The sequence below is a fragment of the Lontra canadensis genome, unplaced genomic scaffold, assembly GCF_010015895.1.
Source record: "Lontra canadensis isolate GAN:19392208 unplaced genomic scaffold, GSC_riverotter_1.0 scaffold69, whole genome shotgun sequence".
In the NCBI taxonomy this organism is placed as follows: domain Eukaryota; kingdom Metazoa; phylum Chordata; class Mammalia; order Carnivora; family Mustelidae; genus Lontra; species Lontra canadensis.
The window spans coordinates 835,560-862,018 of record NW_022631063.1 but is presented as its reverse complement, the minus strand read 5'-3'; the positions used below and the strand labels follow the sequence as shown (position 1 = coordinate 862,018).

Sequence of the window (26,459 nt, the reverse complement as noted above, 5' to 3'; positions counted from 1 at the left end):
TTTAGACTTCTTCATGCTAAGCCGCAGAATAAAACAGCTTTATCTACTCAGAGACATTCAGAGGAGAAAATGTGCTCTCTTCGGTCAGACTCATTCTTAAGAGATAAAAAGAGCAGCTGATTCAAACATGCCCAGTATATCACATAAATTTTACCAACCAGATAAATTTCTCTGCTTTCCCAAAGGTGACCAAAGGGATAGAAAGTGGTCAGGAGTGTTATACCAATCTAGCTTCTGGGATGTGGAAGAAATACACCGAAAGAAAAGAAGCAACCTCTCTTACTAACTGGCCTCTTAGACTGTTACCAACACACCTTCTCTGAAGTTCTTCTATTTTTTTGAATTAATTTTGAGAATACTTTCTCAATCTCTAATTCTCCAGATCAAGGGCATAGTTGTGAAATGTACTTCTGAAGAAAGTTCGGATTATTGCTCATTTTACTTTCTCATCTGGGGACTTGGTCTATCACTTAAGCATTTCCTGATGTTTAAGAGGGATAAATCTTCACATTATCAAGAATTAACGATATATTTTTTCCAGACCTTTTGATTCTAGTTTCCACCACCCTTCCTGAGGATACTCAGAAATGTTGTTGATCTTCGCAACAGTAGCGTATTGAGCCCATGTCTACAGGCAACAATGAAAATGTGCACTGTAGCTCTTTAATGAATCCTAATTGATGGTTGAGTCACATCCATTATCTTGAAAATATCATCGAGATTAATCGTTCCTGAAATGCCTTGCCTGAAGCCCCAACCGAAACTTCTGCCATTTCACACAGTCCACATAACTCAGTCTCCCTTCTGTGTATTCCCCACAGATCAAACTTTTGGTATATGCAAAGTCTTCCTGTAATTTTACTGTTCAGTCCCCTGAACTTTTATAAAAATGTCAAATAAGACAAATTCCAGAAGTAGTTTTTGTTGTGCATTAGCTTCCTAAAGCTGCATGATAAAATACAACTTAGCAGCTTTGAACAATTGATTAGTACTTGGTTCTATGGGTCAGAAGTCCAGGCACAGTATGACTGGGTTCTTACTCGGGATCTTACAAGGCTGATATCAAGCTATCGTCTCAGAGCTGTGGTTCTCATTTGGGTTGAAGCTCTCTTCAACTACAAGGGTTGATGGCAGAATCCATTTCCTGCTAGCTGTCAGGTTGGCACCCATTCAGCTTGCTAGGGGCTTCCCCTCTGAGAGTTCAAACGTGAGTGTTTGCTTTCTTCCAGGCCAGAAGTCAGAGAAGGCTCTCCCTCTTGTGACCAGCCAGAGAGAAAGCTCTGCTTTTAAAGGTTTGAATTGATTATGTGAGAATCACATGGGTAATCTCCCTTTCTTAAAGTCAACTGTACCATGTGACATAAACTACTTGTAAGGGTCAGATTGATGATATTCAGTGTCACTAGAATTATTCAGGGTATGCACACAAGAGGCATCTTAGAATTCTGCCTAGCAAACACTGTTAATGATTCCAGGCATAGAAATGCCTGATTGTTCCTTTTTTCTTTCTTATTTTCTTATTTTTGAATCAGCTCTTTTATCTTCACAAAACACTATCCAGATAAAACTGACATTCAATTTTTTAAAACCTAAAATCTCTGATAAATATCTGTTAAGAATTTTTAAGTAGTCTAAATGAATTTACTGAAACAAACAGGGTACTTAGAACCAGACAGACCTGGGCTGGAGTCTGGATTCTACTTCTCCCTGGCAATTCCAACTTGGTCAGTTAGTGATGTGGTTTTGTAGCCCTGTTGCCTTCTGTAAAATGGAGACTTAATTCTTAACCCCAAAACACTGTTAGTATTTAATGGATGTGTTAAAATCCCTCCCACAGTGCTAGGTCCAGAGTGGCCAACTAACAATTTCTATTCCATTGTTTTCTTTCTCTTCTCTTTTCATTTTGGTCCTGCTTGATATTTACTTAAGCTAAAAAATACCCAACAGATGAAACAGACCAGATTTTGCCTTATAGAAAAATGTTACCTTTCCACTAACACATTATTCTCAATAGGGCATTAGTGTCCTACAATTTATAACCATTGCCAACAGCTTGCCTGGCATAGAAACACTGCTCTAATCTGTTGATCCCTCTTAAATGCTTAACATGGGAATCACATTGACCAGCATATCGCACATTAAAGTAATACGTTACATACTTTAGCCACCAGTACCCTACCTTCAGTACTTTAAATTTTGGTCATGGAAGGTGACTTATTAAATTACTTTTGTGCAATACATTTGATGAGCTGAACTTACACATGGTTCTTTAACTCCTTTGTAGAATGATCTTTAACTGAGTTTCCTTTTCTACACTGAATGTGCCTTCAGTGATCACATTTGTTCCCCGGTTTATCTCCTTTGAATTTTCTTTTTCTTTTTCTTAGCCTTTAAATAACTCATTTAACTTAATTAAGTGCCTAAAAATTCTTTGCAAGTACTTCTCAAATTATTTTTGCCCTAATTTTTTTACACTTCACTTTTGACTTTTACTAGGTGCCTTAATTTTCTTTCACGATTTCTTCATTTTGGAAAAAATGTCTTAACTTTTTGTTTTCTTCATTGAAGTCATGCAGGGTCATGCAGGGCTTGTGGTCAAGTTATTTTCTTGGAAACACACTGTGGTGCCTTTAAGTGATCTAAAAGTTTCCCCTGGGATATTAATGAGTACTTTATAAAAAATGTTTTAAATCTTCTGTCAGGTTTTTCTGTTTGTTTGTTTTCCATCATTAAGTACTCTCCTGATGGTTATTTTTAGTTCCTCTTACTTTCACTAAAATGTTGAATTTGATTAGGCTAGTACTGCTTATTGCTTTGCCATCCTCTGACCACAGCTCAGAACTAGATCTATTATGTTTCATCTCTGCTTAAGTTTTAAAGGAATTAATCTTGGAAAGTAATTTTGCTCCATGTATCTTATACTCCTGATCAAGATTTCTGCCAATCAGTATGGGGACAAATGTAGTGCACTTATTATTATTATTATTATTATTATTATTATTATTATTATTATTACCTGGCCTGATTTTTTAGATTCTTTTTGTCTAACATTTCCAACTGATTCTCATCACACCCATATTTTGCTACATCTTTATTGTTTAAATATGGAATGTCTGCTTTCACTTACATTCCTCGTCTAGTAATATTTTTATCCTGTATGAATCAGTATCCAAATATTTTTGGAACACTCAAATTGGATGATTTGAGGAGAGTTCATGAAAGAGCCATTTACAAAAATGAGGGTAGGGTTTAGGAGAAGCAACAAGAAACAGTGCAATGTCCCGGGCTTAGTAACCATGAAGGGTCATTAGAAGGGTCAAGCAGAGGGAATGATAGTTATTGGAATCCTGAGACAGATCCATGTCTGAGGGCTCACAGGAACTATGAATTTAGTGAGGGGTGCATCCCAAACTGCAACCCAGTAGAGGGAGAATCTGGGGAAAAATACTCCATCTCTCTCTTCCTTCCCTTCAATCTCTTGCTGGAAATCACTATTGGCTAAAAACCAACTAGAAGCCAGAGGATGAGGCAGTCCTGTTAGCATCTTCTCTCCATTCTGAACAGGAGGAGAGGGATTGAGAATAAGCCTAAAAGGCAAACTGAATAAATTCAACAGAAATACCAACACTGACAGCCCATCTCACTGCCTTCCTAAAGGGGGCATGGCTGAGGAGGAACATATGCCGCTGTTTAATTACTTTCCTTCTAGCTTGGTTATGAGTTACCATTCACTGTCTATATTTACCAAGCATTCTACACCTTGCCTTCTGAGATGAATTTAGAAATATTTGTGCATTCTCCACTAAGATGCAACTTGATATCATCTTTCTGGGAGGTTTTCCATAAAATCCGCAAGTAGAGACTAAAATACTGATTACTTCTCAGGTGCAGTTCTTAGAAGGAGCAGCATTTTTAAAAATATCGATAAAATCAATTAATTTTCTTCTTGTGAATTGAAATTTGGGTACAAAGTCTTCCTGTTATGTTTTTTTGTAGTGACGTTAGTAGATAACCAAATGTTGGCTCCTTCCTTGTTCTTGTTAGCTTCAATGATATATAATATTGCCTGCTCTCTTCATCCATAGCCATTTACTGTGACAGAAAAAATAAATCTAGTAAATTAAGTCTTTTTGTCTTAAAAGTTTTAATCTTTTTCTTCTCAAATATATACATGACAAATCAGCCTTGCCATTTATTTTATAATGTCTATTGAAATCTCACCAGTGTGCTCAATTTAATTTTTTCTTCAGTTATTTACCGTTTAAAGGGTAGTAAATTTCCATTGCCATCAAAACGTCTGTCTCATTGGTTCATCAAAGTAACTGAAATTTCCTTCTTTAGAGAATCTTCTCTAATATAGGACTTTATCTCCAGGGTAGCTTCCTTCAAGTGCACATAGATTAAGTGAAGTAAGGTGTTGACAGACAGTCACGAGTCCCCTACAAACTCATCAGGCGAAAAGGAATCATTGGTATTTAGATGGAGGTTTCTGTTTGGAGAAGCTAAAGGCTTAAACTTCAGCTGATGAAACTAACCCAGCTTTTATGTCCAACATATTTCTAGTTATGGATAAAACCAAATGAGCATAGGGCTTATCTGCCAAAGATTTTCAGTCACGAGAGCTGAGATTTATTCTTTTATTTGAAAATTAAGCCCCATTTATTTCTGTCAACAAGTGCTTAGGCAAGACCCTTAGATAAAATATGGACTTGTAAATTTTCCTAAGAGATAAAAGCTAGGAGAAGCTTAGAACCAGAAGCAAGGTCTGAGGAGGGAGATGTACAGTTAGAGGCCAACAGAACCAGAAATACGGGTGTGTATGGGCAGTTAGATGCTCACAAGGGAAGTGAGTACATTATAAGCACATTTTGTTCCTTCCCCTTAACTTGAAGAAACAGTTTAGCTCTATCTTTCAGTTAATGACTTGTTAGTTATAGAATTCAAAATTATTATTTGATAGTTCTTTCATGGTAATAATAGCTAACATTTTTCCATGTATAAGGCAATATTTTAAGCCTTTTGCAGATATTAGCTCACTTAATCCTCACAATAACACTATGAAGTGGGTAAAATCATCCCTATTTTTTGGATGAGAAAACTGAGTCTCAGAGCAGTTAAGTAACTTATTCCAAGTTCAAAAGACAGTCCGATGCAGAAGCTTTATGCTTATCTGCTACTCTACACACCTCTGATGGATACAGAAAGTACATCCTGCCCCTCAGATAAATGTATGTTTCTGGGTGCACAAATCAGATTGTCCCCAGCCACATTTTTCTCTTGGACTCAATGGACAGATGGACCATAGCAGTTGCTGCTTTGCTATCTCGAGAAATATATACTAGGTCACGAATCCTGATGTGGGTAAAATACAAAAGCAACAATGAATGAGGACATTGTGAATTTGAAATAAAAACTCTCTTCTGCTGTGCAGCTGTATTCAGAAATATATACCCAGGGCAATGGGAGCCATTACAAAGCAAGCTGTGCCATCAGGCTCCTGCTGTAGGCCCACGCTTTGGGCCGCCTGAGGGAGCAGGGAACATCTGTAGTAGTCACTTGCCCCCAAGCCTGGTGTCAAAGCCTAGGAGAGGGTGTTCCCCAAACACTGCCACTGGGAGTAAAAACCCATTTGTCACTAGTTTCCAGGACATCCTTTCTGCTCCATCTGCCATTCTGTAAAAATAGTCTAGGCATTCAAAAAATAAAAATGAAAATCCAAAGTTGTAATGCTCAAACGGGATAGAAAATTTTATGAGACAAGAGGACTAAGTTACCTGGAGAGATAACTTCAATTTCATTTTTTTTCTGCTTCTATGGCTTTTGTCCCAGGCAGGCCTATGGAGCCTACTTTTAACCCAGTTAAGGCCCGTACTCACTACAGAGCACTCTCAAAAGAGGTCTGAACCACTTTCTGTGATTTGTTTGGTGTTTTAAAATGTTCCTTCATCCTGTGTTGAATGAAGTGGAGATTATCTCTTAGCATCCTGAAGCTGTGTGCTCAAGTCCAACCCTGGAAGACTATAGAGCTCTGTGTGACCTATAGATAAGTAGGGGGAGAAAGGCCTCACTGTGCTGTGTGAAGATGGTGGCATTGAGATCATTACTCTGACTCACCAATGGACTGGGTGTGTGACTTGGGGGAAGTTGCTTCTTCCCAGGACTCAAGGTCTTCCATAAAGTGGGGATATTTACTATAGGTACTCCATTAGGGTTCTCATGAGGATTAAATAAGATCACCACGATAACTGGTCAATAGCAATTGTTTAATAGCAGGTACCTATTTCTTGTTGTTGTTAAAATCAGAAATATGAGGCATGAGGTAATTGAATTGGTTGCCCCAGAGGGGACCACACACCACTGCCTTTGCCCCAGATTCACCTTCTTCATTTCTAGCTCTTTTCCCTCCCAATTTCTGCCCATCACAGTCATTTAAGGTCCAGCTGAAAGGATGCCTTTTTCCATGAATGGCTTGTCCTTTTCTTGGGTATAGCACGCACTCATGAGTGGATTCTTTTTTTTTTTTTTTTTTTGATGAAAATTTCCTTTTTTATTTGTGTTTGTAACTCCTACAATTTCTGATCTAGTACCTCGCACATGGTAGGTACCTCACACATTCTATTGAAAATTTATTGATTTAAAATATATTTTACTCATTCTAAGATATGAAATAAACTTTTATTATTTATAACTTATGTTCTTACTCCAAAGTTGCAAATCTAGTGTGAGCAGAAAATATATAATTTTTTTCAGCAATCACAAGTATACCATGAATGGAGCATACCACACATGTGACACATATAGGCTTAGTTAGCAATGACACCCAAACAGTGATGCTTGGGATTCTAATTATGTTTGACCTTGACAGTAGTGTGTAAATACTCTGGAGATGTGCAAATTTGCTCATATTCTGAGTCCGTCCAATCTGTTAAGTATTAATGCAATTTTACTGAAAAAATGATAGTTTAGTGTGATGAGCTTTCTGTAGATACATTTGCAACTTGGTAACATGAGTATGTGTTACAAAAAATTTTGAACCAAATAACCAAATATTTACTTGAGTGTAAAAACCACAAAGTATTAAAAATTGTCACAAATGTGTCCCAAAATTCCTCATTACAAATACAGAGTTGGCTTGCTTGGATATTGAATACAGCACTGTAAGTCAGCCTCAGCTTGTTCTAACACTTATTAATACCAAGATACTAATTCAATCCAAACAGCTCCAAAATGAAACAAGAACCAAGACTGGGCAGTGGATAATCATAATAGCACATCTCAAGACACGATCTTATTTACTAGCCAGACAAGATGTAGGAGTTTTACCTTTCTAATTTCAATATCCCAAATAATTTATTAGTGGTTCATAAAGAAAATAGAAAAATAGTTGAAATTGGTTTTTTTTCAATAATCAAGCTTATAAGTATGAAAACAACCTAACACCTGAGCATAAATGTTAACAGAAAATGTGTCAATAGGAAAGAGTGAGAGTAAACAAATAATTATAAGTTTCATATCCCCATATTTTGAAAATGAGGAGGAATGACTCCTAAGGAAACACAGTGAAAATATTTCCTTGCAGATATCAGAGTTATCTCATGTGATTTCTGGTGCAGAATACCAATGAATTACTGAATTAGGGTTTTTACACTATAAAACCTAATCTCTGTTAAGTAGTAGGACATAGGATATGAAATATTTCTCATATTTAGTGATAACCTTTCAACTTAGAGCTAGGCTATGGGGAAATCATCACCACAAGATTCGTGATCAAACATGACAATGCTGTTTTGGCGGGACTTCAGAACGCTCAGATCAGGACCAATACCAAGCAAAATACATTAAGTAGGTGACACTGGCCTTTGCAAATCTCTTTCCCCTCCTGCCTCAGCCTTGTGTTTTCTGCAGTTTCTTCCTCTCCTATAAACAGCTATGGTATATACTTTCCTCCCTCTCAGAAGGGAGTCTTTGAAACAGATAGGAAGTGTGACACAATTCAGTGTTTTCCAATGGCTTTGCAAGGAGCTACATATTATTGCAATTTTTTTAAGATTTTATTTATTTATTTGACAGACAGAGATCACAAGTAGGCAGAGAGGCAGGCAGAGAGAGAGGTGGAGGCAGGCTCCCTGCGGAGCAGAGAGCCTGATGTGGGGCTCGATTCCAGGACCCTGGGATCATGACCTGAGCTGAAGGCAGAGGCTTAACCCACTGAGCCACCCAGGCGCCCCATATTATTGCAAATTTCTCTAGTACTTCAGAGTCAAATAAATTTGAGATGTGCTGGATTGAACAAAGTAAACATGCTTATTTTTGCAGCGCTTCTCAAAATTTCTAATGCTATAATGTACCCCGAGCATCTCCTCTAAGAGGACACTTCCCAAACTGGATTGATTATAAAAAAACACTTTTCCAATAACCCCTATTAACATCTCACTCTATGGGAAACACTGACGTAGGAGAAAGAGTAAAAGCTGGAAAGTTCAGAGTTCCAACCTGATTCTACTACCTACTTCAGAAACTTCTCTAAGGTAACATTTTCTCATGAGAAACACATGGCACATAGAAATCATTCAGAAAATAGTAGTCATGACTTAATTATGTAGTTGCTAACAGCAGTAGTAAGATAATATAGGGAGACTGAGGAAGCAGAGTAGAACACCCTTACTCCTAGAAAGCCTAGGCTGATAGGAAAGGAAAAGCAGTGGAAAGGGCATGAGGCAGTATAGGACTGAATGGAGTAAATGAAATGCCGGGCTGAGGCAGTCCCAGCAAACGCATGGCAATTTACTGCCTCTCCTGTGGCAGGAGAAAGGAAGTCTGCCTGATCTGGAGTGCTGCAGAAATGTGCAAGACTGGGGGAAAAAGGAAGAAAGAGTTTTAGTTCAGGCCATTACTTATGAAAGATAAAAATCTCTTAGAACACACCTGATTTAAAAATCACGGAATTCAGGGTCTTAGTCTGATGAAGGAATTGGAATCCAAGTATTCCTCCCCAGTCACGGTGAGGGGAAGGAGTGCCCCAAGATCAAGGAAAAAGAAAATATGCATGGCTTACTTTTCATCTACATGATAGGGATGATAATGGTGCCATCATCATTTGTAAAAATGCAAGTGATATTAATGCATATAAAGACATTAAAATGGTGGCTGGCATCCAATAAATGTTAGCTGTTATTATTACCCTTCCTCCTAACATGTGCTTTCAAATACTAATTATGGTACTCCTAGAGCAAACCCAGAATTAAAGATTGTTTCACACATTCCTGCTATATACCAAATTCCACTGACTGTGGGGCTTGCCCAAATAGGCTGAGCTGTTTTTGCTAGTTACCTGGTCTGTAGTTTTCTTTTTAGAGGCAATAATATAGTTTATAGGGTCAAGAGAAACATAGGAAATCAACCCAAGGGCCTTGTCACTTCAAAATTAAGGAGACATATTTTAAGACAGTAGATAATTAAAGGTAGTAGATACTAAAGATAGTAGATAATTAAATTACTAAGCTCCTACCCCATTCCAATGGCCATTTGATGCATTTTATTATCCAAAGTCAAGGGATCAAGGTAATCAGTTCATTACTGAATCTCCATAAGGAGTTGAAAGTAACCTGCCCAAGGCCACCCCATGAATACCAGTAGAGCTGGGTTATTCCAGTTCTAGGGGCTCCACAGTGCTCCCTATCCAAGAAATTTACTACTCACTGGCATTGCCTCAGCATTTTCTGAATGTTTAAAATTGTCTAAAATTAGAAACCATTAAAAATAAATTATTCATGCTGTTGACATCTCAGACAGTGCTAATACTACCACCAAGAATGTGAATGTGACAAGAGCATTGTGTAAATTGGGCTAGTTCTTCATTTTTCGAATGAAAGGCATCTATATAATCCTTCCTGGATATTCTGCAAAGGTACTGCTAGTCCCATGTTACTCTGTCAACTTCATCAACTATCTAAGTATGTTCATAATTGTTATGATTTCATTATATCTCTGATTGTGATGCTAAAACTGTATGTGTTGGTAATTATTATGTTGTTTCTTTTTTTATACCTAATGTATTGTTAGATGCACTGCCAAATTTCTGTCAGCTCAGTCTTTTTGTTAATAATGGTTCTGTATAAAATGTCTTTCTTAGCTCACATGACTTCCTCCAACTTGCTTTCACTTAGTCAGCTTCCTTCAGATGTAACCATGTGATTGGGGAAATAAGAGAAATACGCAAGTATTGGAATATTTGCCTCCCAGTAAACATTTGACCAAAACCATAAGGCCTGCTAAACCATAGGCTATTCCATTATTCTTGTTGATAGTTTTTTTTGTTTGTTTTTGTTTTTTAAGATTTTTATTTATTCATTTGACAGAGAGAGACAACAGCGAGAGATGTTGCACAAGCAGGGGGAGTGGGAGAGGGAGAATAGGCTCCCTACCGAGCAGGGAGCCCGATGTGGGGCTTGATGCAGGGCTCGATTCCAGGACCTGGGATCATGACCTGAGCTGAAGGCAGCTGCTTGATGACTGAGCCACCCAGGCGCCCCAATAAATAGTTTTTCTAAGTGTACCTTCTGTCTCTTCAAATAAATAGCATCTACATCTTTTGAACTTCTTTCTCTTCCCTAAGGCATCACCAGTACCTAAAACAGCCCACATCCAAAGTGTGTACTAAAATACTACTTTTGAAGATACTCTCAGGATTAAAACAATTCACTGTACCCACAACCTCAAAAGACTGAATTCCAGGAACATTGAAGACTTTCGCAACAACCTTCTACCCCTCAAAGCCTCCTCCATCACTTCCCATTCCATGTGATAGGTCCTGGTATACTATTAGTCTGTTCAGATCAAGTTGCTTAGCAAACTAAGTGCTTCATGTGTCCATGTCTTTACAGCAGCCAGAAGCTATCACTTCCCTTTTTTTAAATCCATTCAGTGGCTTCCCTTTGTCGGTGGAAGGCATTACAGTGCCCACAGGGGGTTTGTTCTTCTGCTGCTCTCCCCTCTTCCTGCTCTGTTGTTGCTCAGCCCTGGATCTCTCACCACTTTCCCCTCAGCTTAATAGGTTTTAGCCACACTGACCGTCTGCTCCTCAGCCTCGGGGCCTATCGTAATAAGCTCAGGCCACCATAAAAAAGTACTACAGACTGGGTGGTTTGAATTATAGAAATACATTTTCTCACAGTTCTTGAGGCTCAAAGTCCAAGATCGAGGTGCTGGCAGGGTTAGTCCCTGGTGAAAACTCTCTACTTGACTTACAGAGGGCTATCTTCTCATTGGTTCCTCACATGGCTTTTCCTCTCTGTACACACACTCTTAGTATCTCTTCTTCTTCTTACAAGGACACTAGTCCTTTTGGATTAGGGCCACACCGTTATGACCTCATTTAACCATAATTACCTCCTTGTAAGTCCTGTCTCCAAATACAGTCACACTGGGGTTAGGGCTTCAGTGTATGAATTTTAGAAGATGTAATTCAGCCCCACACCAGGCAGGGCTTTCACATGTGTTGTTACCTCTTTCCCCAGACACCCTCATGATTCACTTCTCAACTTCATCATGAGTTCTTTACTCAGACGTAACCTTCTTAGGGAGGCCTTTCCTACTCTACTAAAAGTTACAGACTTTTCCCTATTCGCAGCTCTCACTATCCCTTTCTTTATTTTCTCTCTGGTGTTCAATGATACTATCACCCTTCAATCTATTCTGTATTTTACTGACTTATTTCTGTCTCCCCCAACTCCACTAGATCATAGACTACATGAGGGGATTTAGCTAAGTTTTGTTCTTTGTTGAACCTGTAGCACCTAGAACAGTGCCTGGCACACAGTGGTTTCTGAATAATTAGTTGTTAGAGTGAAATTGGTTTGAATTGTGCATGTTTCTTTTCCATGAAACTTCCTTCTTTTCCAAGTTTACTCCTACTCAGCCTGAAAAGCTCAAGCCCCACATTCCCTGGCCTCTTATAAGAGTAACACTTTAGGTATATTCAGTTTCTACACCTACTAAAATGTATTAAAAAATTACATTCCCATAAGCTACCATTTGTGAGTACCTACTCTATGCTAGGCACCGAACTCTAAATGCATCCTCTCATTTCGTGCTTCAACTTTAAAAGAGAAGTATAGGTGTTCTGAATGTGCAAGAAAAAGTCAAGACAAGACAAAGAGAAATGAAATAACTCATCAAGTTTAGAACCTACGTCTCTCTTTATAACTCAAATCCATCTTCTTAAGACTGTAGGCCACTACCCACCACAGTCACAAATGCTGCTCTGGCCTAGCTCAAGGGTCATCTCCTGTGGGCAGCTTTTCACAAACAACTCACTATCAGGAAGAAAGAAAAGTAGCCAGCAAATATTCACTGAACTCCTGTAATATGTTGAGGCTTGTGTGCATGGACTGATAACATCTTGTCTTTGGGGAGCTTACAGTCTGGTTATAAATGAGCTATAAATAGAACATTTTCACAGCTCAGTTATTCTTCAAACCTAGGGATGCATTCTCAAAGTGGATTATGAGTACAAATGAAGTCCTATGTATTTGCTCTTCTTATCAACAATGGGAAAACATCTGCTGAAAATAATTAAATGGCTAAACAATGGCCCATGAACTCTCCAGTCATAGAAATTTCTTCTAGTTCTGTTTTGGGACTCCATTATGGTCTTCTGTTCTACAGTGATATCGATATCAGCAGGCAATTACATATATGGTGTGAGTTGAGAGATATCTGGATGGTCTTATCTATACAACCAAAATATTTCTTTTACATGGAGGCTACATTGGAGTTCATCTTGAGTTAAGTGTTGTTTTTCACTATTCTCCTTTAAAAATTAATTTCCTAAGACTAGTAATCCATTATGTCCTTAACAATCTTATGTGAAATTAATATATTTCATGATGCTCCTCCTTGATAAGAGCAAGTGCATCATATTTCACCTTGGAGGCCTGGAGAGAGCAGAAGAAGATGTAAGAAGTGCTGAAAGAAATAAAAGGAAACATTAGATTCAGAAAAGCCAAGTACAAATTTGACTTGTTTCCTATTTTTGCCTCCCCTTGATTCCACCTGAATTCGTCTGTGCCTGGGTTGCTCTCTTTTTCTAGGAAGTGCAATGATCCCCTCTGCTTTTCTAAAAGGTTTTTCAACTCAAGATAACAATGCTGCCTCTTTGATGAGGCCTGTGTATCCTGAGGCTGCGATCTTTTGTTTTTCCTCTAAGGCAGGTCTCTAAAGGTATTTTTTAAACACCAAAGTGTCCCCTAGTTTACCAGAAAATAGGATATCACAAACTTTCAGGCATTCACTAAACCAGTCAGCGCAGAGAAAAATAATCTCCACTTGGTGCCCCAAGATACAAATAGTGTAGCTTTTGGTTTCCAGAATGACAAAAGGTTGGAGGAAATTTACACAGAGAGCCTTGAAAGTTAACTGGAGATCTCTCTGGAGATCCTCTAATAAGAGTCAAAAATGATGGCTCACCTTGTTGAATTTTGCTCCATGCCAGGTTCTATTCTAAGAGCTTTACATGTATATGAGTTTTATCGATCAGTGTAAAGCTTGGATTGTGAACAAAATGCAGCTTTTGTTTTTCATCATCCCATTTAACCTTATTCACTAGAGTAATTGATCCCTGTCCTTGGATGGTGATTTGGCTTTAAAATTTCAACTCTCAACCAGCTTCAGGTCAGAATGCAATGGAAAGTCAGCTTCAACCTCTTACCATTACCCTCTTCCCACACTCTAGTTGCTCTTTGTTTCCCTCCAAGTAGAAGATAAAAACTTAGAAAGATTATTTATATTTTAGTTTCTTTGTTTTTTATTTTTTTTTTTATTAACATATAATGTATTATTAGCTCCAGGGGTACAGGTCGGTGAATCGCCAGGTTTACACACTTCATAGCTCATAGGTCCAAATGTCCAAAACCCCACCACCCTCTTCCTACCCCCCTCCCCCTGGCAACCTTCAGTTTGTTTTGTGAGATTAAGAGTCTTTTATGGTTTGTCTCCCTCCCAATCCCATCTTGTTTCATTTATTCTTTTCCTACCCCTCAAGCCCCCCACGTTGCCTTTCAACTTCCTCATATCAGGGAGATCATATGATAATTGCCTTTCTGTGATTGACTTATTTCACTAAGCATAGTACCCTCTAGTTCCATCCACGTCATCGCAAATGGCCAGATTTCATTTCTTTTGATGGCAGCATAGTATTCCATTGTCTATATATACCACATCTTCTTTATCCATTCATCTGTTGATGGACATCTAGGTTCTTTCTATAGTTTGGCTATTGTGGACACTGAAGGCAGAAGGATTATAGAGCAGGACAGTCCATACTTGGCTGTTGTATTTGCCTTCTCTGGATCTGGCCAAAGGGCAGAGCTGACACTGTCTTTCCTAGATAGGCTCTTCAGAACTCTTGCAGGACTCTGCTTCCCTTCAGGTTCCTTCCCCTGCTGGTTCTATCCCTGCACTCTGGAGTTTCTTGCCTATTTCCTCCTTGGCCTCCAGTGTCTGGTAGTTTGTTATCTCTCTCTTCCTCTGCAGTTCCTTCATCCCCATCCCTGGAGGACCCTGTGCCCACTCCTGGTCCAGAAGACTTGACCATGAGGCCCTTCTGCCAATACTTGGTTATACCTGCCTGTCCCAATAATTATTCCCATTTTCTCTGCCACAGAAATTGAGAGGTTGTTCCTTTTCGGCCCTCTACACCCTCATGGTTGAGTTCCCACTATGGCCTACCATTCATCCACATAGCTTTCAAATACCAATTCTCCATGTCTCTCATCTTCGGAAAACATATTTCAAAGGTCCTAGAGGGGGCCTTTAAAATCCCTTCATTAGGCCTGGCCTTGGAAAGTGATAGCTCTTGTGAGTGGAAGGAGAGAAGCTCGCAGCAATGGGCCAGTCCTCTCCAAAGAGATCTCTTCCCCAATCCTCTCACCACTCTCCTCTCGCTATCTGTTCTAACATCCTGGATATAAAGGCTCTGTAGCTATTTCCTTCATAAGCTGCATGTGTGAATTGAAAAGACATTGTTCTCACTTTAGTTTCTTGATAGTTATTAGCATATCACATGAGTGAAAATTGAGAAAGGGAGAATTCTATTCTAATATCACAGTACACAGGTATTAATTCATTTGGTCCCCAGAACAATTCTATGAAGTAAGAATCCCCTTCATTGTACAGAAGAGTAAACTGAGTTGCTGTGGCATTTCTAAAATCATCCAAGGTTTACTCAGCAGTTAAAGGATGGAGCCAGGATTGAGATTCAGACACTCTGATTAGAGAGTGATACTCTCAAGCAATAGATTATAAACTATTTTCTACAGGTTCAAAAACATGGAAAATTAATTAACACTAAAGTCGAGTTGCACTTGACTAAGGAAATGAAAATTAGAAAATTACTGTCTTGTAAATTACTGTTAGACTTTTACTAACCTTACCAAATGGTGGGACCGAATACTGAATTTTGTTATGCAACAAAAATTTGAAATGTAATCAATAAACACATTAATTCCATTTGTATATAAATATGCTGTAGTGTCCCTCAACCTAAAAAAATCTAATGTCTAATCACTTCAAAATCTTTTCTAGTTACCAGCCCAGTTTCTGATCACCTTTTTAGTAAAGCACCTCAAAAGACTTTCCTGTACACTTCTGTTCTTTTTTTTTTTTAAGAATTTATTTTAAAGTAAGCTCTACAGTCAATCTAGACCTTGAGCTCACAACCCTGAGATCAAGAGTCACCTGCTCTACCAACTGAGCCAGCCAGGTACCCACTGTACACTCCTATTCTTCTTCATTCTTACATGTATTCCAAACAATTTCCTAGCCCCTAATCTACCTAATCTACTAAAAGAAGTTACCCTTGACTTGATCTTTTCTTAGCCCTCACTGAGCCTATTAGCAAGTTTTTGTAGTTCATTCATGCCCTCCTCTTGCAATACTTCCTTCTCTTAGGAAAGAAGAGAAACTCTGAATTTTCTTCCCACTTCTATGTCTCCTCTACAATGTTCTTTGGTTTTCCATCTTCCCTTCTTTGATGTTGTAGTCCCTTAATGTTTGGCTCAAAAATCCAACTTCTCTATTTGTTCCCTAGATGACCTTGTACTATTTTTAAATATAATCCATTTCCTAATTACTCTAAGTTCATACGTCTGGCTTGGATCAATCCCTGAACCAAACTGCAGTGTCCTATACCCAACTGCCTTCTAGACATCTGCATTTAGATATCTAATAAGCAACCACAGACCTAACATAACCCAAACCTATAGATTTACACAATTCCCAGAACCACCTCTTTCCACAGTCCTCCCCATTTTAATAAATGAGCATCTCCATTCTTCCAGTTTCTCAACCTCCAAGATTGGACTTGTTTGTGACCCCTCTCATTCCCTCACATGCCATGTATTACACCAGCAAGCCCTATAATCCCTACCTTGAAAACCATCTCAAACAGATCTTTTCTCACCATCTTCAGCACCACCCTGGTCCAGATACTCTTACTGCTTGTCAGTATTAGTGTGATATTTTCCTACTGGCTTCCCTGCTTTTGTGCTGGTATCCCAAGCTATTTTTCACACAGAAGTCAGAGGGGTAGTTTTAAGTCAAGTCATGTCAGCCTCTGCACAAAACCCTTCTTGTGTAACTGAGAAGAAAGTTCCAAATCCATGCATGAGTCTTCTACATGGTGTGGTTCCCTACTCCTCCTACAACCTTACCTACTTTTCAACCACATCCTACCCAACAACCAACATACTGCACTAGCTACACTGGCTTCCACATTGTTCCTTGAGCTTACAACCCTGCTTTTAACTAAAGACTTTTGTACTTGCAGTTTTCTCTGACAGCTGCACTCTATCCATGGACCACACAGTGAACTCCATTGCTTCTTTTATGTCTTCGCTTACATGTCATTTCAAAAGAAATGCATTCCCTTACTACTATTATGATCTATCATCTTATTCTGCTCTCTTTTCCTTCATTGTACTTATTTTTATTTCATATATTAGGTGTCTATTCATTTATATATTATGATGATATAAGTTCCATAAGAGCAGAAGCTTTGTTTTTTTATTGCTGTTTTTCTCATCACTACTTGGGAACCCAGACCAGTGTGTGACCCAACACTAGGTGCTCAATACACATTTATTGATTTTATTATACACATTTATTGATTTTATTATACACATTTATTGATTTTATTATTGTATGCCCTGTGAATACAAACAGTAGAATAGAATGCTTGGGTGTCTCAGTTGAGTAAGTGCCTGCCTTCAGCTCAGGTCATGACCTCAGGGTCTTGGGATCAAGCCCCCATTGGGCTCCTTGCTTCGTGTGGAGCCTGCTTCTCCTTCTCCCTCTGCCTGCAGCTCCCACTGTGTGTGCTCTCTCTGTCAAATAAATAAATAAAATATTTAAAAAAAAACAGTAGAATAAAACATCTTTAAAGTAGCTCAAAGGGAGGAGTCCTGGTCTTTCATTTTTAAATGAGAAAGCTAGGAATATACCACCAATTTATTAATAAAACAAAAATTATTCAGATTACTTGAGTTTGCTTGCTGTATGGCCACAGTTAAAAATTAACATGCTAGACATTTTATTATAATGAGCATTATTCTCCTAAGCAGCTTTTCCTGGTTTTGAGAATGTTTTTACTCAGGAGACAAAACATGGAAATGAACCTGGGTTTAACTAATATTTGTATAATTGCATGTATAATTACAAAATTATTAGATAATCTTACTGTAAATAAGCTTCTTAACAAACACTATTAATTCCATTTGAATACTGATTCATTTTAACAAGGTGCTTGAACTTTTTCTTTCTAGATTGGTTTTGTTCTCTAATTTACATATTATTGAGTGTGTCTGGTTTTTTCTTCATTGCTAGATTCGTGTTTGCTGGATCGTATTTCCATTTCTCTTTCTCCCAATGTTGCATTCAAGAACAGTATTTAGGAGCACACAGTAATGTCTTCTCAAAACAATGTTACTTTACAAAAGTAATAACTTGACAGAACTTGGGAGTTTGCGAATGATGCAAGCTAAAATGTTTTTGCTCTATAAAATGTATTTGATTCTCCTTCTCTTCTAAATTCCATGTATCTCCTTTCAATATCTGCTTTCCAGGATGCTTTGCAAGATTGATGGAGACATTAAATCCAAAAACTAAAAGAGAAAAAAATGTAAATGTGAATTTTCAGTTGACTTCAGAAGAGATATATTGCTTAATAGAAACACACAGGAAACAATGCTAGTGGGCAGTAAATCCCAGATTAATTACATATATTCAATATGCTATGGAGACAATGCGTGTAACTGAACTTTTTTATAAAGCACTATAGTTTTATGGTTTTTAGCACTAGCCAGTAAATTTACAAGCATTAGTATGGCAATACGTGATTTTTCCCCTATTACCAGAAGCAAAATTACTGTGTTCTATTACCAACCTATTAGGTCTCTATTCCCACATCTTTTATTTATTGATTTCTTAAAAATCTGTGCTTTATATTTTGTGGCACAATCAGCAATACACTTCAATTGTTGGAAGATTTGAAACTGCTAAGTAACAAATCTGTGAATTCACAATGATATTCTAAATGATCCAAGAAATGTCATTTTAAGTGGTTAAATCAATATGTATTTTGGTTCATTAGCAGAATACACAATGGCTATTTCTAGCATCTTCTCAGTCTCTCTGTTTAGCCAGTTTGTATTGTAATGCCTGGCCTGAAGCAATTCTTTTTTTAGTTCTAATGGAACAGTCTTAAATTGCTTATTTTCTGTTTACTAAAGTCATCCCGTTTGTTACCATGGAAACTATGACAAGTCTTCTAGCTAACTATTTTATTAAATGAATCGAAGATATAGCTGAAGACTGTGAAGGTGCAGCATGTCATTCTTAAGAAATATTTTTCAACATCTGTAAAACCATGGCCGTATTTATAGAAAATACGAGATTAATTATAAATAAGGTCTTCTACATGTCAAATCTGGCAGGCTATTGACATTTAAAAATCTGAATCATAACTAGCACATAGACATCCCCAACTTACCAAGAGTCCATGTTCTAAAGTGTTTTTCTAAGTCAGTTCCTTAGAAATTAGAACATGTTCACTCATACAAACAATTTTATAAATAGTAAGTAGATCTCTAGGCCCACCCTCAAAAGCTCTTCCACCTGTGATGTCTCAGTCTATAGTAATACTAGCAATAGTCTTTGTTCTCAGCTCTGGCAGTAGGAGCGAGGTTTTAGGGATGAGAAAAGAGGAAAGAATTTTCTCACACTTACTTTGTTTTTAATAGTTATAACATGCATAGGACACAATTTTGGAATACTAGTATCCACTGGTCTTAGGTATGTTGGGCTTCCAACTACATTCTTCTGTTATTTGACAATGCCCCTGGTCTCAGGCTCCTGATCTCTCACTTTCTCACAGCTCCCTCTGTACCAGGTCCAGCTTGCTCCCAACCTGCTCCTCTCTCTGCACTGAACCACCATTTTCCTCAAGATTGACAATGGTTCCAGCTAGTCAAAAAAAAAGTTAAAAAATGCTTTATTGTCTGAATACTTGAGAACTTTTCCTGAAGTTTTGCATTTTAAAAATAAAATACTTTTAAACCCAAACAAATCCCTAACCTGAGGTTTCCATTACCATGACTAAAAAAAAAGAAATATCCAGAGGGTAAAGATGTAAGCTACTTTAAGGAAATACTTAGTTCTAGAAATCAGGTTCAAGAAGTTAGCAGAAATCAATTGATTTAAAAGAAATCAACATCTTGACAGAATTCTCTAAATCTTGGATCTTGGATTTTCTGTTAGAGGATGGATGACAGTAGTTAATTGTAAACCAAGTCATCCTTTTGTTCTTCTCATTTCCAGAAAAGCCTAATAAAATATATCTTATTAGCCCCACAATTGTGCTTTAAAAAGAATATCATCTTTTCGGTTAAGGAATTAAATTAACACAGTAATATATACAAGATATTGTTCTTATTTTCTAACAGATTACATACCAAATAAAATCATTATAATTTGGGCATTGTGAATTTTGCAGATAAAAAGAAAAGAAGTATTGGAATATATACAGAGTCAATAACTTACTATTTTATATCCAGGAAATTAAAAGAAAAAAAAAGAAATAATTTAGCACTAAAATCAAGATGACACAAATGAGTTATCTTTCTGTTCAGATAGCTATGTTTTATACAAATTCAGAATTAATCAAAACATATCTAAGAAGCCTGAATTTTTCTACAAAGTTAAAGAATATGCTTTTCCCCCTATACTATTACAATGGTAGGTGTGGAGACAAATGAGATTTGATGTTGTTTTTCCATAAGGAAGTACCCAAATTTGCCTTTAAGGTCTTTAAGGCAAAATTTGTACATTTTCATGTAAATATACGTGCAATGAAATATGAAATAAAAGTCAAATTATTTTTCTTAAATTTTAATAGTTATTTATGATAGAAAATTCTAAAGGTTTATTATAATTTTAATATTACTAATATTGACCTAACATTCATTTTTCATCTCCTTAGGGTCCACTTTCATTTGTAACACTCACATAATTCCAGTGAAAAACCAAGAGGGCGTGGCTATGATGTTCATCATTAATTTTGAATATGTGACAGATGAAGAAAACGCTGCCTCCCCAGAGAGGGTAAACCCAATATTACCAGTCAAAACTGTAAACCGTAAGTAAAAGGCAACATGTACATAATGCTGTTAATATTCTGCTACTGATATTACTGCTACTAGTAATTTTAATATGTTCTTCATTTGAGTGTGTTTTCAAAATACATTTCCATTATAAGTAAAATAATTTTGTAATTTAAAAAAACCATAGCTGTCATTACCCTTTGATGCCTTACAGAATTGATCAGTTGCTTTTACAGCCATTTGACTTGGTTATACTGTTGTTAATCCAGTCCCCTACATGAACCTAAATGTTGTTTCCAAATTTGGGGCATTACAAACAATGCCAGAATGAATTGAGTACCTGTATGTATATTTTAGGAAAATTATTTTCAGGGGAAGAGTCGATAAGTGGGATTTCTGGGTCAAAAGGTAAATGTATATGCAATTTTTTAGAATACTACTAAACTCCCCTCCCTAGAGTTTGAACCATTTTACACTGCCATCAACAATGTAATAGATCTTTCTGCCAAAGCCATGCTAACAGAATGAGTCAGTCTTCTCGATAATTGTTATTATGATAGGTGAGAAGCAGTACCTAAGTTAGTTCTAGTTTACATTTCTTTTATTATGAATGAGGTTCAGATATTTAAGCACTAGGACATTTCTTTTTCTATCAACTGTCCATTTCTTACATACATTTTTTTTGTCTTTTTTTTTTCAAATGCTAAAATCAGTGGCACATCTCTTCCCAGCAAATATTTTTTTGTCTTTTTCCTGATTTTTGTCATGCAAAGATTTTGTTGTTGTTTGTTTGTTTATAGTGCAGCTAAATTTATCAAGCATTTCCTTTGTTGATCCTGAATTTTTGAGTCACTATTACCATTCCAAGGTTGTAAAAATTATTTCCTTAGAACTTGTATAGCTTTAGAATCCCTGTTACATTTTAAGTTTAGCTTGGTTTATATCGGTATATATACATACACACACACACACACACACACACGCATACCTTGGTTTAGCAAGGTATATGTTTAATTTATCATTTTATCAACAACTCTCCAGTTGTTCTAACATCATTTATTAGAAAATCTACCTTTTCATCAATACCTTGAGATGCTACCATTATCACATACTAAACTTCCTTATGTGCTTGAGTATATTTCTGGACTTCCTATTCTGTTTCGTTAGCTTATTTATCATTCAGAATCACACTGTTTTAAATATACAATGAATCTTTGATGTGACATGCTCCCTTTGACACTAATTTTCAGGGGTTTGAGGTTATTTCTTGCTATAACGTCCTATATGAACTTTAGAAACGACTTGTTCGATAAGGAAAAAAATTTTTTTTACTAGATTTGCATTAAGTTTATAAATTAATTTGAGGAATATTAACATCTTTATGATGTTGAGTCATTCTATACAAGAATATTATATGTATTTTCATTTTTAAATCTAGTATTTGTCTTTCAGGAGTGTTCACAATGTTTTCTTACTCTTTAGTTTGCTACTTGGCATTTAACTTTTTATTATTGTTGAGATTATAAATAGGATCTTCTCTTTCATTATATCTTCAGGTCACTGAAGTGCACAAGACCTCAGTTAGCAGCCTTAGAAAACATTACTTCTTTGGGGTGGGGGGTAAAGACTAGTGATTTTTAAGGCTAGTGATTTTTTTCTGAGTAAGTTAATTTTATATCCCACTATCTTAGTGAGTTTTCTTAGTTTCCAGTGGTTTATACATTGACTCTCATGAATTTTTCAAGTGTCTTATTATCTCAAATAGAGATTATTTTATATTTTTTTTCCAACTCCTATACATCTAATAGTTTTCTCTTGTTCTTTTGTGCTAGCTATTACCTCCAACATATTATTAAAAAGAAATTGATAGTAAACAGCATGCCTTGTTCCTGGTTTTTGTGTGAATGGCAAGTGTTTTTCATTAATTCAAATGATAGCATTTGGGTTGAGTTGTATGTGTTTTATACTTTTAAGGCTTTCCATTAACTTATATTTATTAAGAATGGTGTTAAAATTTGCAAATTGCCTTTTAAGCATCTGTGGAAATGGGTATGCTATTCTATTTATTTTTATGATCTATTTTACTAATGGTCTTACTAACATCTCTGAAAGGAGTCACATATGGTCATGATGTATTTCATTTTCTATTACGCTGTTGGATTCTCTTTATCTAAAATTAATTTAGGATTTTTACATCAGTATTCATTAGGGAGACTGATCTGCAATTTGTGTGTGTGTGTTTATATGTGCAATTTCATCAGGTATTGGTATCAATGTTATAATTCCTTCCAAAAATAATTTGGAAATTCTTTTCTATTTTCCATGCTAAAGAACTATCAAATAGTTTGGGGATTATCAGATCTTTAAAAGTTAAGAATGATTCCGCTGTGAAATCATCCAAGTCTGATACTTATTTGTGGAGTAGCTTTTTGACAAAATGTCTTTCTTTTTTCTCCAGAGATTGGGCTATTCAAGTTGTCCCTTGTCCCTCTCAACTAGTACCAGTTTTGCTAAGTCTTATTTCTCAGACTTTTATTAGATTTTAAAAATTTATTTTAGTAGTATTCTGCAAAGTAGTCTTTTATGATTTTTTAAAAGATTTTCTGAGCTCTATTTCCTTGTTACATATTTAAACCACTTTTTAGTCTTTGTTTGTTTTAGTTGTATTTTTAATATATTCCAGAGTTAGATTTTCCTTTGTTTCTTATAAGAAAAAATAATACTTCTCTTTTAATTTATAATTAAAATAGGTAATTATACTCACTGATATAACTATTATGTTTTTTCTTAGTACTAACATATTCTTTGTTGAATATACTCTCTTAAAGCATGTCATTATTTTATGTTATGTTCTCTTTGTTTTTTTGTTGTTTTTTTTTTTAAAGATTTTTTATTTATTGATTTGACAGAGAGAGATCACAAGTAGACAGAGAGGCAGGCAGAGAGAGAGAGAGAGAGAGAGAGAGAGAGAAGCAGGCTCTCTGCTGAGCAGAGAGCCCGATGCGGGACTCGATCCCAGGACCCTGAGATCATGACCTGAGCCGAAGGCAGCGGCTTAACCCACTGAGCCACCCAGGCGCCCCTCTTTGTTTTTTTATAAACTTTATCTGTGTGGTTTTGGGTTTGTTTTATCCTGTTTTTGTTTTTGTTTTGGTATTTGAAAATATTTGTATATTTTTCTAGTAGCTGCCTTTATATAAAATTTTATATAATGTCCTTAATCTCTCGTTTTCCTCACTGTATTTTGATTTAGTATGAACAAGAATAAAATTAGCCTGTAACTCTTTTCCTCCCCTTTCCACCATTAGTTAATAATATCTGCTCTAATTCTTATTTTTGCACTCCTAAGAATGGTTTTCTGCCATTCAGTTGGTCAATTTAAATTATATTATTTAGTTCCTAATTTTTACCAACAAGGTCCTTAATGAGCTTATTCAGTATTTCCTTCTCCTTCTCCTTCTGTTGTTGTTTTATTGTTGTTGTTGCAGTATTTCTAGTTTGTCAGAGACTTTTGTTTTGGTATTAAATTTCTAGTGAAATATATTCAATCCTCAGCACTAGTCTTTACCCCCCACCCCAAAGAAGTAATGTTTTCTAAGGCTGCTAACTGAGGTCTTGTGCACTTTTCAAGTCACTTTTTATAGTCTCTTTATTAACCAGTGCTCTGACCATTCAGTTCACATATCTGCTCTCAATATTTCTTACATAGTGTGTTCTTTTCTTCTGTGGGTATACCATATTTGATACTTTTTCCCTCACTCTAAGGAGACCTTTGTACTCCCCCTTTCTTCACTAAGTTTCTGCATAACTCTATTGTAGTGTGCTTTCCTGAACCAATTCTGCTGGTCTTAGGAATTTATTTCCCTGCCTATATGTAAATTAAAGTGTGTGATATCTCTGTCTCTAATTACTCTTTAGGCATAGTTTATGGATATTTTTACTTGTCTCATATATTGATCTCTGTGGTTTTTGGAAGATCCATGAGGAAATTGGAATTTAGGTATCTGTTATTGTTTGTGGGTAGCTGGAAACCTTGTCACAATACCTTAATATTTGGAAAAAAAATTGTTTCCTGTATATAAATTCAGATAGCAAAGTACATCATTAAATCTAAGTTGAATACTAAATCAAATGCATACCAGCTGAGAATTTTTCATAGAATTGGTTACTTCTTTAGGTATGTCCAAATGACAGTACAATATTCTGTTAAACCAATATTGGGAGAACTATATTAATGCAACATGATTCTAATATACTAAATATCTTGCTCTGAACAATATCACACTTGGGGGAAAACTCTTTATCAAAAAATCACCAATATATCAGTCTCCCAGGTGACATATTTAAAAACAAAATTGAAGTACTTTAAAAGAATTATTGTAATACCAAAGTCTTGTTCCTTTAAGTTGATGACTATTTTTATTTCTTTATATTTCCCACTAACCAATTAAGTCATTATTAAATGATTCCTGGGAGTGTACTTTAGGTAATGACAGCCTATATCTTGGTCATGAACATCAGTAAGATCAGTAAGATCTTTTGTTTTGGGGGATGCCTGATTTTATTTCTTCATTGTCTTCACAAATTCTTCATTTTCCCATAGAACAGTTATTTTGCATGGTACAGCAAATTGAATAGAACTGAAAAAAGGAGTTGTGCAACAGCAGCATAGCAAAAAAAGGGGGGAGCAATTTAAAAAAAAAATCAAAGTATTCATTTCAAACCAAAATACAAATGGGGAACTGAAACTTTGATTCCTTGAATGGAAGATAATCTATACAGTTGCTTTGCAGGATGTAACACATAACCTATGCAATTTTACACTGTGAGTAAAATAACATCTCATGTGTAAGCCATAGCAAATTCAGTAGGATTGCTTTTTATTTTGTGATTATGAGTGGTTTCCCTACACTGCAGCTATCACTCCTATACAGAGTCATTGGGGAAAGTATAAATATGCAGATAAAATCGTTTCCAGAGCATTACAAAGGGCCATTGTTTACAACCAGTATATTAGATTTGATTATACCCTTCTGTCATTTCAGGCTCTGGAATTTCCTTGACTTGATGTCAATTTTTGAAGTGTTGATTGTTAAATTGATCAGAAAAGTTAGAGAGACAAATTACACTTGGTAGTTTCTGATACTATCCAAATTCTGCTTTTTTATTATTTCTGACTGTGGGAAAAATCCTGATTTTTTTCCCTTAAAGTACCATTTTACTCCCTGTGTAAAATAATGGTATTAACTATTTCAAACATTGTTGTTCCAGTGGTGACCATCAAACCAAACAAAAAAAGAAATAAGAGTAAATCAAATCTAATACACTTTTTTTTTTTTTTTGCAAAAACATCTTAACCTTCAAAATGCCAAATTTCTTATCTAAATAAGAAATATATAAGTGTGTCAGGGTGTGTGTGTGTGCAAGACCCCAAGAGTCAGGATTTAAGTGAGAGTAATGGAGAAAAGTCTATTGTTTGTTTGAGAAGATGTGGGTTTCTGTAAATGTAACTGCCTCTCCTGGAGTGAAGACAAAATAAAGAGAAAAATGTGAAGTGACAACACAAGAAATACAGACAAGAAGAAAGTGAAATATTAAATTAAGAAATAATAGAAAAGAAGCTAAACACATAGTAGAGAGATGTATCACAAAAAGGAACTATGATAAATTGGACTGAGAAAACTCTAGAGATTTGTTTTGCATCAAATAAAGTGGTGAATCCTTTCTCAATACAAATATCTAATTTCTGGGTAGGAACCTTACACAACTAAAGTGAGCAGCTTTCTCTGGGAAAAACTGATTTCT

General features: G+C 36.2%; 1 protein-coding gene across 4 annotated transcripts in view; it reads left to right on the top strand.

Moving 5' to 3' along the window:
* Nucleotides 1–26,459, top strand: part of KCNH7 (potassium voltage-gated channel subfamily H member 7) — a 482,562-nt gene that overhangs the window by 309,365 nt on the left and 146,738 nt on the right. For all 4 annotated transcript variants that reach the window (XM_032880309.1, XM_032880308.1, XM_032880307.1 and 1 more), the window contains exon 3: nucleotides 20,534–20,689. In XM_032880309.1, the coding sequence (XP_032736200.1) occupies nucleotides 20,534–20,689 (156 nt within the window). The remainder of the gene's footprint in view (nucleotides 1–20,533; nucleotides 20,690–26,459) is intronic.